Source organism: Cyprinus carpio, chromosome A5, assembly GCF_018340385.1.
Source record: "Cyprinus carpio isolate SPL01 chromosome A5, ASM1834038v1, whole genome shotgun sequence".
In the NCBI taxonomy this organism is placed as follows: Eukaryota; Metazoa; Chordata; class Actinopteri; order Cypriniformes; family Cyprinidae; genus Cyprinus; species Cyprinus carpio.
This window is the reverse complement of record NC_056576.1, coordinates 26,944,621-26,957,046: the sequence shown is the minus strand read 5'-3', so window position 1 is coordinate 26,957,046 and position 12,426 is coordinate 26,944,621. Positions and strand designations below refer to the sequence as shown.

The 12,426-nt window shown below is 34.7% G+C and overlaps 2 protein-coding genes across 3 annotated transcripts in view; both read left to right on the top strand.

Moving 5' to 3' along the window:
- The window catches only part of LOC109060970 (uncharacterized protein KIAA0825-like), a 124,530-nt gene extending 122,864 nt beyond the window's left edge, over positions 1–1,666 (top strand). For both annotated transcript variants that reach the window (XM_042756653.1, XM_042756652.1), the window contains exon 20: positions 869–1,666. In XM_042756653.1, the coding sequence (XP_042612587.1) occupies positions 869–965 (97 nt within the window). In that variant the 3' untranslated portion in view covers positions 966–1,666. The remainder of the gene's footprint in view (positions 1–868) is intronic.
- A 1,636-nt stretch (positions 1,667–3,302) lies between these two features.
- The window catches only part of LOC109093377 (cotranscriptional regulator FAM172A homolog), a 157,554-nt gene continuing 148,430 nt past the window's right edge, over positions 3,303–12,426 (top strand). The window contains exons 1-3 of the mRNA XM_042756649.1: positions 3,303–3,430; positions 3,573–3,674; positions 7,456–7,556. Coding sequence (XP_042612583.1) covers positions 3,331–3,430; positions 3,573–3,674; positions 7,456–7,556 — 303 coding nt within the window. The 5' untranslated portion in view covers positions 3,303–3,330. The remainder of the gene's footprint in view (positions 3,431–3,572; positions 3,675–7,455; positions 7,557–12,426) is intronic.

Here is a 12,426-nt window from a genome sequence, read left to right as displayed (position 1 = left end):
TGTTGTTTAAAATAAAATTTTTTTTTGTGTTTTTTTAGATATTTTTATATGTTTTTTTGGGTGTTTTGGGATGTTGATTAGTTATTATGTTAGTGGAATAATCAAGATTTAATAAAGTTTTTTTATGCTCACCAAGGCTGCATTTATTCAAACAAATATACAGTAAAACAATAGTATTGTAAAATATTATTACAAATGAAAAGAACTGTTATCTATTTTAATATTTTAAAATTTAATTTATTCCCGTGAAAGCTGAATTTTCAGCAGCCATTACTTCAGTCTTCAGTGTCACATGGTCCTTCAGAAATCATTCTAAGGAGATGTGTGAAAAATGAAGTGTTCTAAAAGAATTACAATTTTTTTAGCTCACAATATCAAATGTGGCTTATCCATAGACTAGATTGAATAATAGTCTTAAACTAATAAATATATCCACTATACGATTTTCTGTGAAATCTGTCAACTCCGACTGGCTCTGACTTTCAGCAACTAGGGTCGACTAATCCAGACTGCAAATCAGGGCAAAATCTAGGCAAAAGTGTATTCCAGCTTTTAAATTCCAGGCAGACTCATAAAGAAGCCAGTATACCCTAACTTCTATAAGTTGCTTAATACCAGCCAAACAGATATAAATTGGTGATTTCATCTAACGCTTGCATTTTTGTGTGTAATATGCAGCAGACATGCGGTAAGTGGACACTGGCTGTGCTGCTTGAGGCTGAAACAGTGCTAATGTAATCTTGCTATCCCCCACAACAGATTTATTGTGAAACTTTAAAAGTTTTATGCTTGAGGAAGATCTGTGTTTTACCTGTTTTTGAGAGCTGGCCTAACACACATTTCTGTTTTCTGTGTTTGTGAAATGCAGGTGGGAGATGCAGGATGATGCAGCACTAGAGGATGAAGAGAAGATTTTAGTGGATCAGTTAAAGAAAACATACTTCGACAAAAGCCAAGAAACTTAGCAAAGTCCCAGTGACTATTTAACAGGAAAACCAAATGTAAAAAGTGTGTGTGGCTGATAAGAAGATTGATAACACTGATGTGCTGTGGATGTGAAATTACAGTTGCAGATGAGTACTAAACAAAAAAACATTGTGAACTCTAATAAAATCACAAGGTTTTGATGAAATATGGCTCCACTCTGTATTGGATGGATACTAAACTGAAATCTGTACTCCACTGATCTGTTGAACAACTGATAATATAACAGTTATGAGGAAATAGATTTTGGAGAGTTTCTTGCAGGAAGGGGAAAACAGTAAATACAGAAGGTACTCTTTGGTTTCAGTCAGTCAGTGAATGTAGAATAATAATAAAAACAATGCATGCATAAAATATGATTATTGGAAAGAGATTCTTAACAACTCTTAATTTATCCTGGAAACCTTGTGGACTGTTAAATGAGAAGTCCAGTAGTGGTGATTTGTCATGCAGAAATGTTTGCTGATGCATAAAGACTGTTGTAACACAGGTCCAAAACAAAATACATACATGCATACATAAAATAATTTTCATAAATGTCAACTTGTTTCAATGATTGTTATTTTACTATCATTGAGATACTATTATAGTTTTTATTCGTATTTTGAATTGGCTTTTTATCTTGTTTTTAGTATTTTAGTTGTTTCAATAATGTTGTGTTTCTGACCATTTTCCAATTTTGTTTTTAATGGCTATATAGTTTTTATTCATTTTCAGTTCTAGTTATTTTAGTACATCAAGATAAACTGAATGTTGCTGCACAAATTATTAAAAAATGAAGAAAAAAAATCCTGATGTGGAGTTTATTTATGTGTTATTATATTTATTTTTTATTTTTTATTATTTTAGTTTTTTGATGAAGTCTACAGTTCATTTACAGTGAAACACTATATGCGTGTGATTATTCATTGATTCATTCGGAATATTTGAAACTCTAATTTAACGTATGGTAAAAAAAAAAAAAAAAAAAAAAAAAAAAATCGATAGCTGAAGCTTATTAAGTATTATTGCAATGAAAGCGTTAGTATATAATGCATCCGTAAGTTAAGCACAGCTCTTCTGTGTCTGAGTGAAAAGCGGCGCTGTCTGTTTAAATCCCGCCAATCAGCTGGAACCTGTGTAAAACGCTTCCGTTTCCGAGGAGACGGAAGTGTGTCTTCCTGTTTGGCAGAAGGAGGGAGCAGAATGTGTGAAATCTCACATGTGCTTGTTGTTATGGTACGTGAGCGGAGCGACATGCATGCAAATCCATATTTACCTCTCCCACTGTCTTCATCTAGCTCTTCAGCAGGGTGATCAGTTCCGCTGCTTTAAATAGCTGTGCTTTGTGAAGTTATTGTCCCATCTGTCTGATGAGTAGTGCTTTATAAACATTGGCTGGGGTCCACGCAGGGAATATTTTACTCTGTTTACATGCTCCGATCATGTCGGAAACAGCAGATCGCTGCTTTCACTGTGTTTCTCTAAATGCAGACACTGAGATTCAGGTGCACGTGAGTCTCTCAATTCAGCACGCTTGGTTTTAGAGCTCAATCAAGCTGTTAGCTTAATGCTAGTTACCACCAAAAAGACAGTCTGACCTGTCAGATCAAAGTGCACTGTAAGTAAACTACGAGTAGATTCAACACAACGACTTTTACGTACAAACAGAACTCAGCATTAAAGTAAAAGCCGTAGCATTAGAAGCTAGAAACTCTAAAAGCTACTGTACGTTGCACAAGTCAACAAAGTCACTGTCAGTATTTATTTTAAAAGTCAATAAATAATCAATTTATTATTATTGATTATTTGCACTATTCAAAATTACATGCAGCTACCTATTATTAAATATATTTAATATATTATTATATTTTTTGGTCAGCTGTCTGTCACAAAACAAGTGTACATTGTCCCAAACATTATAGCTGGCACTATTAATATTATTGACACACAATTTAACTGATATATTTAAGCATAATATGTTTTATAATATGTCGTAATCATGTTTTAATGTTTTGTGACATTTTGTGTTTAATTACAAAAGTTGTTTAAAAACTATATTTATTATTATTATTATTATTATTATTATATTTTAATGATTTGTAACACCTCTGTAGCAGTTTGACAATCAGTCCAATGTTTGAAATATTTGAATATTACTGCTTTATAATTGGACTGTTTTATAGTTACTGTTAATATTACGTAATTTCTATAATGCATTAATAGAAATTTCTATAATGCAATCTATGCATTCATAGTAATGAATTTACAGGCCACGCAAATGTTTTTTGATGGTGTTGTGATTTTGTTTGTTTTTTTATTATAGGTTTGGTTGTTTAGCAGTAGTATTTCTGTAGTGGTGTGTCCATGCCTATCAGAGCCAGCATCTTCCTCTTCTGTTTAGTTCGGATAACTATGGCCCAGCTCTTGGCACAAGAAGAAAAAGAAAAAACGACTGCACTAAAAGGTAAACCCACATTGTGCTTGAATACATGCATATGTATAAAAATATAAATTAAATGCAAATTAAATTATGGGTGGAGGGTTTTGTGTGCTTATTGAGTATTTATTTATTTATTTAATTGTTTGTATATTAATTTGTTTTCTAGATTTATTGTCCAGGATCGATTTAGACGAGCTGATGAAAAAAGACGAGCCTCCACTGAACTTTCCTGAAACTCTGGATGGGTTTGAATTAGCCTTTAACGAACGTAAGATCTTTTGCTTGTCTTTACTCTAAACATTTTTAGACAGTAAACTATCTCACTCTATGACATACATGCCAGGTAGGCCATCAAATAGAATTTGGCCTTGTACTTTAATAACATGATTTCGTACCTTGTCTGTGGTTCTGAAGGTTTGAATGCGTTAGAAGTGTGTGCAGGGTTTCATTGGTTATTGGCAGCAGGCAGCAGGCTGTGATAGCGCTGTCTGTTTCAGAGTCTCTGGAGTCTGTGGCAGCTGAATGGACAAGTTGTGCATGCTATGGGCTGTCAGTGGCTTACTCAGCCTTGTGCTCTGTTTGACGGCTAGATTTGCATAACCTTGCTCCTCTCTCTAAAACGCCTCCTGTTAGCATCTGGAATACCTTATATCAGTCTCCCAAAGAGTATCACTTTTATTCGATTTTATAAGAAAGTTTCACTTTTTAACTTCTTTTCTCACTCTCTGAGATGAATGTAAAATGGCTATTGAGCCTAAGTGTAGTCTTGAACATTAACTTTTTAATGTAGGGTTTATGTTGATTTACTCAAATAGAATACAGAATAGGGTCTAACGTCAACCAGTGGGGGCACACATTTAGAAAATGTTAATCGTTAAACTAAACATTATATGAGCCAAATGCAGATTTGTGTAAATGCGTAAATTTAGTTTAAGTCCTTGATTTGAGTGATGTTATTTCTTGCAAAAATCATTTAAATTGGATACAAAAGTCAACTAATGGGTGCATAGCCTTTAGAAAATGTTATTGGTTAAATTGAATATGAGACAAATACCAATTGGACATGTAAATGTAGTTTTGTTGAATACAGTTCAGGAGGTCAAGACCAGAAAAGAATCATTTTAAGGCGAGGATATGTCATTTGCTATGTTAAAAAAACAAAAAACAAAGAGAAAAAAAAAAAAAAAAACAGTGTAGCCCATTTGTGGAAAAGCTTTTTATTTTTTGTGCATTTTTCCCTCTCTCTCTCTTTTTTTTATTTTTATTTTTTATCAGTGATCTAATGAGATAACCCCACAAGAAATATGCATGCATTTGAATTATTATTATTATTATTTTTTTTTTTTTTTTACAAATCATGTGGCATGATGACTTCATCCCAGTCTGCCTTCAGCTTGTTCATTACTGGAAATCCAAGGTTATGTATACCTCATTAAGCTAAAAATCGAGAAAGCATGCTAATTATGCCAGGTTAAAGCAGGGAGAACAAGTTGAAGGGGGGTATTCCTCAGAGAGCCTGTGTTATGAAGACGATGGAGCTGAACTTCCACTGCATGTTGGTTTCATTAGATCCACTCTTCCTTCTGTAAGGCGCTTCTGGTTGTAGTGTTTCTCTTCACCCCTTTGTGAATGCATAATTGATTTTTAAAGGTACTAGCACATGCTCCGTCTCTCCCTCTCTCCCTCTCTTTCCTTCCACTGACTCACTTTCTCTAATACTCTTTCCCACCCTATCTCAAAGGAGTGGCCATGCTTTCAGAGTTCACAGCCTTTTAGTGGTACATGTTGTTGAACAGCTAACGGTGAAAGCGTATAGTGTAATACTCTCCGAGTTAACCATGTTGGATTTATCACTTGCTAACTGTGCAAAAAGTGCCGGAGCTCTGAGAATGAGGGGAATGAAAGTGCTTATGCAATCTTTTATCTTCAAAGCTGTTTTTCTTTTTGTGGAGCCATGCGCCAGGATAATTGCAAAAGTATGAGGCCCCAAGGCTATTTTGGGTTAAATGTTTATGCTTTGAGTATTTTAACTTCACGCATTGGCAATCAGAGAGGTCACTATTAGATTTAACACTGGTTTTAGGCTAGATTAAAACAGTAAAATTAGTTCTGTTAGTATGTTATTCATTGTTGTATTGTTTGGTGGAAAATAATTGTATTACTAGGAATCCCCTCTTAATTCCTTACCAAAAAAAAAAACCTTGTTCCATTGTGGTACTGGTGCAGTGATGATGATGGGTGCTACAATATACCATAGATCTAATATACTGTACCATTCATAAGTTTGAAGTCTGTAAGATTTATTTTATTTATTTTTAAATAAATGAATACTTTACTCTGCAAGGATGCATTAAATTGATAAAAAGTGTAAAGACATTATTGTTACAAACGATTTCAATTTCAATTAAATGCTGTTCTTTTGAACTTTCTGTTAATCAAATGATCATGTAGCATGTATCATGGTTTCCACGAAAATATTAAGCAGCACAGTTCTTTTTAACATGGATAATAATAACCAAATCACCAACTCAGCATATCAGAATGACTTTTGAAGAATAATGTGACACTGAAGAGGCTGAAAATTCATTACAGGAATAAATTATATTTTAAAATAAATGAAAATAGTGACATCCTTTTAAAATGTTAGAATATTTTACGATATTACTGTTTTACTGTATTTTTGGATGGATGGATGGATAAATAGATAAATACATACATGCAGCCTTGGTAAACTTATAACATTTTGACAAGTATATCAAAGCATGTTTGAAAAGTGGTATTCTCATAGTACCCAAAAAACATTTTAGTACCATGTAACTTGTACCTTGTTTTTTCTCAGCACTACAATATAGCATAGTAAAAAAAAAAATAGGCTTGAAAAGTCGATGACATATATGCCAGTCATCCAGCCCTTCCCCTGGAACACCATTAGTCCCAAACAAGTGTAGTGTTGTTGTTTACCTCATCCACCTCAGCAGCTGTTTAGCAGTATCAGTACTTGGCAAAAGCCAGGCCTCATTGTCCAGCCTTGGCAGAACAGTGGTATTCAAGTGGGTCACTTTGAATGAAGTCGGCTGGCCCGCTCTCAAACGAGCCCCTCAAAGGATGCTCATAGGAGGGAACAGTTGCAGTGGTCCAGCCACACTCACACACACGGACGCTCTCAGATCTCTGGTGGCTTGAGGTACAGTGGCGGAGAGACCGCTATTGCAGCACCAGCTGTCTGAGGAAGGCCTGCCAGATGTCCCAGAAGGCCAAAGTAAGGGGGACTAGAGAAGCGTTAGCCGTTCGCAGGGCTTGTACCTGCCAGATGGGGGGATGCCAGCCAAATGTATTTATTTGCATGAAGGGGAATGATGCACATCAAGCAGGCCTGAGGTTCTGGACTGAAGGTCGCAGCATGACACGTAGAATGACTTTTGGACGGCCCTCAAGGCCTCAAATACTAAGGCTTTCAGTCAATGCAAAAGTGTTTCATTGGATCCCAACTACTCATTGAGAATAGGATTGGCTGATGTGTTTGATGCTTCTCAAACTGCAGGTGCAAAAATGGTTGGTGAATGTGAAGGTAAAGAGTGATTCACTTGAGTTCAAGCCTGCCAATGTTGTGCCCTTGCTGTGAAAACAACAAGGCTTTCGTGTGTGTGATGGGCAATCAAAGACATCTTACTTTTATGTTGGAAAACATTCTTTTCTTGTAGGCTCACAAAGGCTTTGGCTTCATGCCATCCCTCACACTCCACTTCAAGATACTCTGCACTAATATTGTCCTTAATATTCCCTTCATCTGCAGTTGAAGTAGAACTGTGGGAGATATGTTATAGGGAGGTTATAGATAATAAAATTGAGTATATTCTCAGACCCAAGCAGGAAATGCAGATAGCAGAATAATGTGGGCTGTCTTTCTTAATGAGTTACAAACTGTTTGTTTATGGAAGGCCTCCTACACAAACCAAATGTAGATATTCTTAAGCTTTTAAAGACATCACTTTTTATGATTTCATTACAAAATTGTATAGTTGTGTATGTTTTTTTTCCCTTTATTGCAGATGGTCAGTTGAGACACATACACACAGGGGAGCCGTTTGTCTTCAACTATAAAGAGGACCTGCATAGATGGAACCAGAAAAGATATGAAGCATTGGGAGAGGTAATGTCGATCATTTAAAAACATTTTATATAAAAATGTGATATTTTGTTTTATACATAGATCAGTTTGGGAAATTATATATGCATTAATTCAATACCACATAACATATTTGAGTTGAGAATTATTTATTTACACTACCTTTCAAATATTTGGGCTCAGTAAGTTTTTTTTTCTCTCTTTTTTTTTTTTAACAAAATTAATATTTTTTTCAGCAAGGAAGCATAAATTTACCAAAAGTGATATTTTTTAATGTATATATATATATATATATATATATATATATATATATATATATATATATATATTACACATATTTATATTGTTAAAACAGATGTATATTTCAAATACAAGCTTTTCTTAACTTTTTCTATTCATCAAAGAATCCTGAAAAAAAAATCACAGTTTTATTGTTTTATATACTGTATACTGTGTGTGTGTGTGTGGTGTATATATATATATATATATATATATATAATATATATATATATATATATATATATACACACACACACACACACACACACACACACACACACACACACACACACACACACATATATAGTATACAGTATTATACACACACACAAACACACACACACACATATATTTAATTTTTTTTAAGTAGAAAACTTTTAAGTTGTAATAATATTTCGCAATATTATACTTATTTTTGAATAATAATAATAATATACAAATAGCGCCATTAAGTTGAGTATTTTTTTTTTGGTTGTTGTAATTTTTAGTAATATTATATTTACATTCATATATAATTGTATAATTACATACATATATATACTGTATATATAGTTTTAGCTCAGTGGTGTATTGATATTTGAGTAGGCCGTTGTTTGTGTTAATTGAGTCACATGAATTTTCAACATTTTCAGGTGTGAACGTGGTCTTTCAGATACATTATAGACCATCTTTCATCTTTTTTTGGTTGTGGTGTTTTGTCTGAGTAAGCTCTTTGCTCTGATTTACATTACCCTCACTGTTCACACCTTCACGCTTTACCAACCACTACTCCTTCCAAACCACTTCCACTGTCGCGCTGCGGGGCTGTGTGCATGTTATAAGGTTTAAGAGTGTTGATTGTTCATATTTTGATGTGTATCACATGTTGGCTTATTAGACTGTGTGTGTACTTTTGTGTGCCTTCAGGAAAGTTTTTATTTCTGCTGTAGCCTGCATGTGGCTTTGAAAGTTCAAATGCAGTTCACTGAGTCTTAAGTTAATTTGTGTACGCATGCAGTTAATTATCTTTGTTCATTTACTGTACACCTGTATTCTTTGGCTTTATTTGTAGTGAATATTTGTTTGATGTTCAAAGGAAAGAGATCAACTATTTAGCATTATGAGAGCATTTTATTTCTGGTCCAGGTATGATCCTATGAGAAATGACCCTTTAAGAACAAAACAAAACACTTCTCCCCTATTCCTTGATATCATTGCATATTTGTTTCTGTGGCTAAAAACATAAAACAAAAGTTTTGCAGCAGAACAGTGGGTGACCAGATTTCACTTCTCTTGAGTGAATTCAAAATAGAGTGGAAGTGAAAACAGGTTGGATTTTGTGATATTGTTTTGAATATTAAAGGATGCAGTTGAGCAGTATTAGATGTTTTTGGGATGTATGTGTGCAATATAGATGCATGTGAGATCAAATCACAGGTGTGGCACATGATATTAAAGTATGGTTTGTGGTAGCCTGCATTCATTAAACAGGCTAGAAAGAAAATAGTAATACCTTATCCCTTAAGTCATGTCTAGGTACCCTGCAAAAATAGATCTGAGGTACAAAACTATGCCAGTGATGTTTATTGTTGTTCTAAAGTTCAATATAGACTTTGGTGTCATGCTTTACAGTGTTACTATTCAGTCTTGTATAGTATTGAAAAATGATATTGGTAAATGATATTGGTGCTATGACGCATAACTTGGCCCACAGTTTACACACACACACACACACACACACACACACACACACACACACACACACACACACACACACACACACACACACACACACACACACACACACACACACACACACGGGTGTTTAGCTTTTTCTACATGATAAAAAAAATAGGGTAAAAAGTTAAAGTAAAAAATGTAGGGATGCACCGAAATTGCCGAAGCCGAACAAAATTAAACACAGGGCTGGAGGCCAAATACTGAACACGTCTTTTCAAATTTTTCCCCCGTTTGCCTATTTTGCCTTTTTTTTTTTTTTTTTTCACCATTGCATTAATTAAATTGCCAAAATGTGCTTTTTACTGTTTTGTCCTGCTTTTCAAATGAAAAATCAATTACAAAACAAAAATTTTAAAATATTTACTTAACACTGAACATATATTTTTTTCATTCTAGCAGACATTATACAAACAAAGGACAATTTAACTTAAAATTAATAAGTTAGTAAAATATTATTTTGGCCATTTTTGAGACTTGAATCAGGCATGTATCTTTTACTGTACAAATAAAGGCAGTCTTGTTGAGCAGAAGAGAATTCTTTTAAAACATTAGAATATATTACAGATCCCAATTTGAACACTTTGTGGATGTTATAATAAATATATATTAATAGAGCTGTTGTAGGGTAATTATTATTATCATTATTATTGTCTTTTTTATTTTATTTTTCAGAACAACAGTAAAATTACAATACTATCATTTATGAATGTCGATAGAGTTGTTGCTTTTTCTAAGCTTTTACTTTGGCAGAAACCCGCAGGAAGATCTCAGTGCTGCTTTTTGTTGACAACAGCAGATTTATAAATGATTCTCATCACATTGTCACATGCCTTTAAAAAAAAAATCACAAAAATGTTACTGAGCAACTGGCGAGTAACAAGTTCAGAGCAGACTTGCGCTTTGGACTTTGAACCCTGGCGCCGAGAGCTAGTGCAGCGTTGTCAGAAAACATGCAATTCATGGATGCATTAGAAAATATAACATTCTGCAGTGTATTTACTAATCGATTGAGGTAATTTCACGATTTCAATCATCATACAGTAGCCTAACCACCAGCATCAGCCACCTCTTCTTCTCATCGGAGACGTGATCAGCACTAAACAGTCTCTCGCTGTCGGTGCTTCGTGCTTGTAATGATTTCTGCATCATTCTCTGATAGTTTTAAATACTTTTATACTGCCAACATGTTTGCTGCATTAGTGCGTGCCTCTATTTGATCGCGTTAGTCATTGTTCGGTACATATTATTCGGCCTTTTCGCTTATTCGGCCGAACACCAAAAGAGGTTTTTTTTTTTGCTATTTTTGGCCGAATATTCGGTGCATCCCTACAAAAAAATTTTAATGATTGGTTATTTTGAGGATGCATTCAGCTACCAGTGAGAATGTAGTACTCTCAGCTCTGTTAAAAATACAGGATTTTAGTTTTTTCCCCTGCAATCAGCACAGAATGTGACAAAAGTGTGTGAATTCAGTGCGGTTCTAGCCATAATGCATGCAGAGGCCAGATTCAGCTGAAAACTTGATTTCTTGCTCTGACTGTCTCTGTCTTGTGTCTGTGAATGCCACTATTGGTGGTGTGTGTTCCAGCGTTCTCAGATTTGAGAGTGTGAATTTGGGCTACAGCAGTGGGCGAGAGTCTTTGTGAGACTGGAGGCAGCACAGATGTCCAATTTGCACTTCAGCCAGGCCTGAATGAGCTGCTGGACCACAGGTTTCTCTGACAGGTTCACTGAGAGAAAGAGAGAGACTCAGGCAAAAGCATCTTGACCCATGAGGTTTGATGATTAGTATTGACATGACTTGTATTGCCAAAGAAGTGCAAAATGATGAAAATATCTTTAGTAAAAAATTTAAGTATAAATTAAATGACATTGAATGACAAATTATTATCCATTTAAAATTCATATATTCGGTAGTTGTGTGGTAAAGTGTGACAAATGTGTAAGGGTAAACTGTGTCATTGACTTACCTAATAGCTATAGTAAGTTTTATATCCAAATCCAGAAAGTAATATTACATTGGTCTTGTTGAAAAATATGAAACGGAGGCCAGATTTCTTCAAATAATGCAAGGAAGCTCTGGCAAAGAGAAACTCGGCTTTCAAAGAAAACGATCAAGGATTTTTCCCACAAAGTAATGCATTGAAGAAGTATCCTCTCAAAAAAGTTGGTGAAGTACAAGGAGTAACATTTCAAATTTCCCTGCAACCTTGATGGTTGAAGTGTGGCATAATAATGTCTTAGTTTATTCAGTCCAATAGATTTTATTTTATTTTATTTTTGCATTTCCTAGCAAGAATTTTCAGTTTATAGGAGACATTAAGCATAGCATGAATTATATAGGGAGAAGATTAGGCAAGGGATAGTTCATCCAAAAATGAAAATTCGGTCATCATTTTCACCCTCATCTTGATATTTGTTTCTTCTGAGGAGCACAAAAAGAAGATATTTTGGGACGTTGCAGTCCGAACAGCATTGGACCTCATTGCCTTTTGAATGAAATATGTTAATAGTAATGTATAATCCTTAAAATTCATATTGTTTATTATGCATCTTGGAGTCATTCATTCATTGGTCCATCATCTAATTAGGTGTAGAAATGATTTAAGAGTTTGTTCCAAACACTCTCTCTGAACATGCAATACCTACCTGAAACTCAGGGACATTTACTATCACTTCATCATCTGTTTGTTTAGTCAACTTCTCTGCTGTTCTCCTCCTCTCTCTTCACATCACAGTGGGATCATCATTAGGAGGTGTGGAGACACACTCATGCAGAAGTGTGAGATCATTGGCTGGTTTGCATCATTGGACACTGGCAAGTGGTTTGCCTTAGAGGGGTGTGTGTCTGTATCACCATGTTTGCTGGGGAGGAGGAGGATGGCATGGGGGCTTC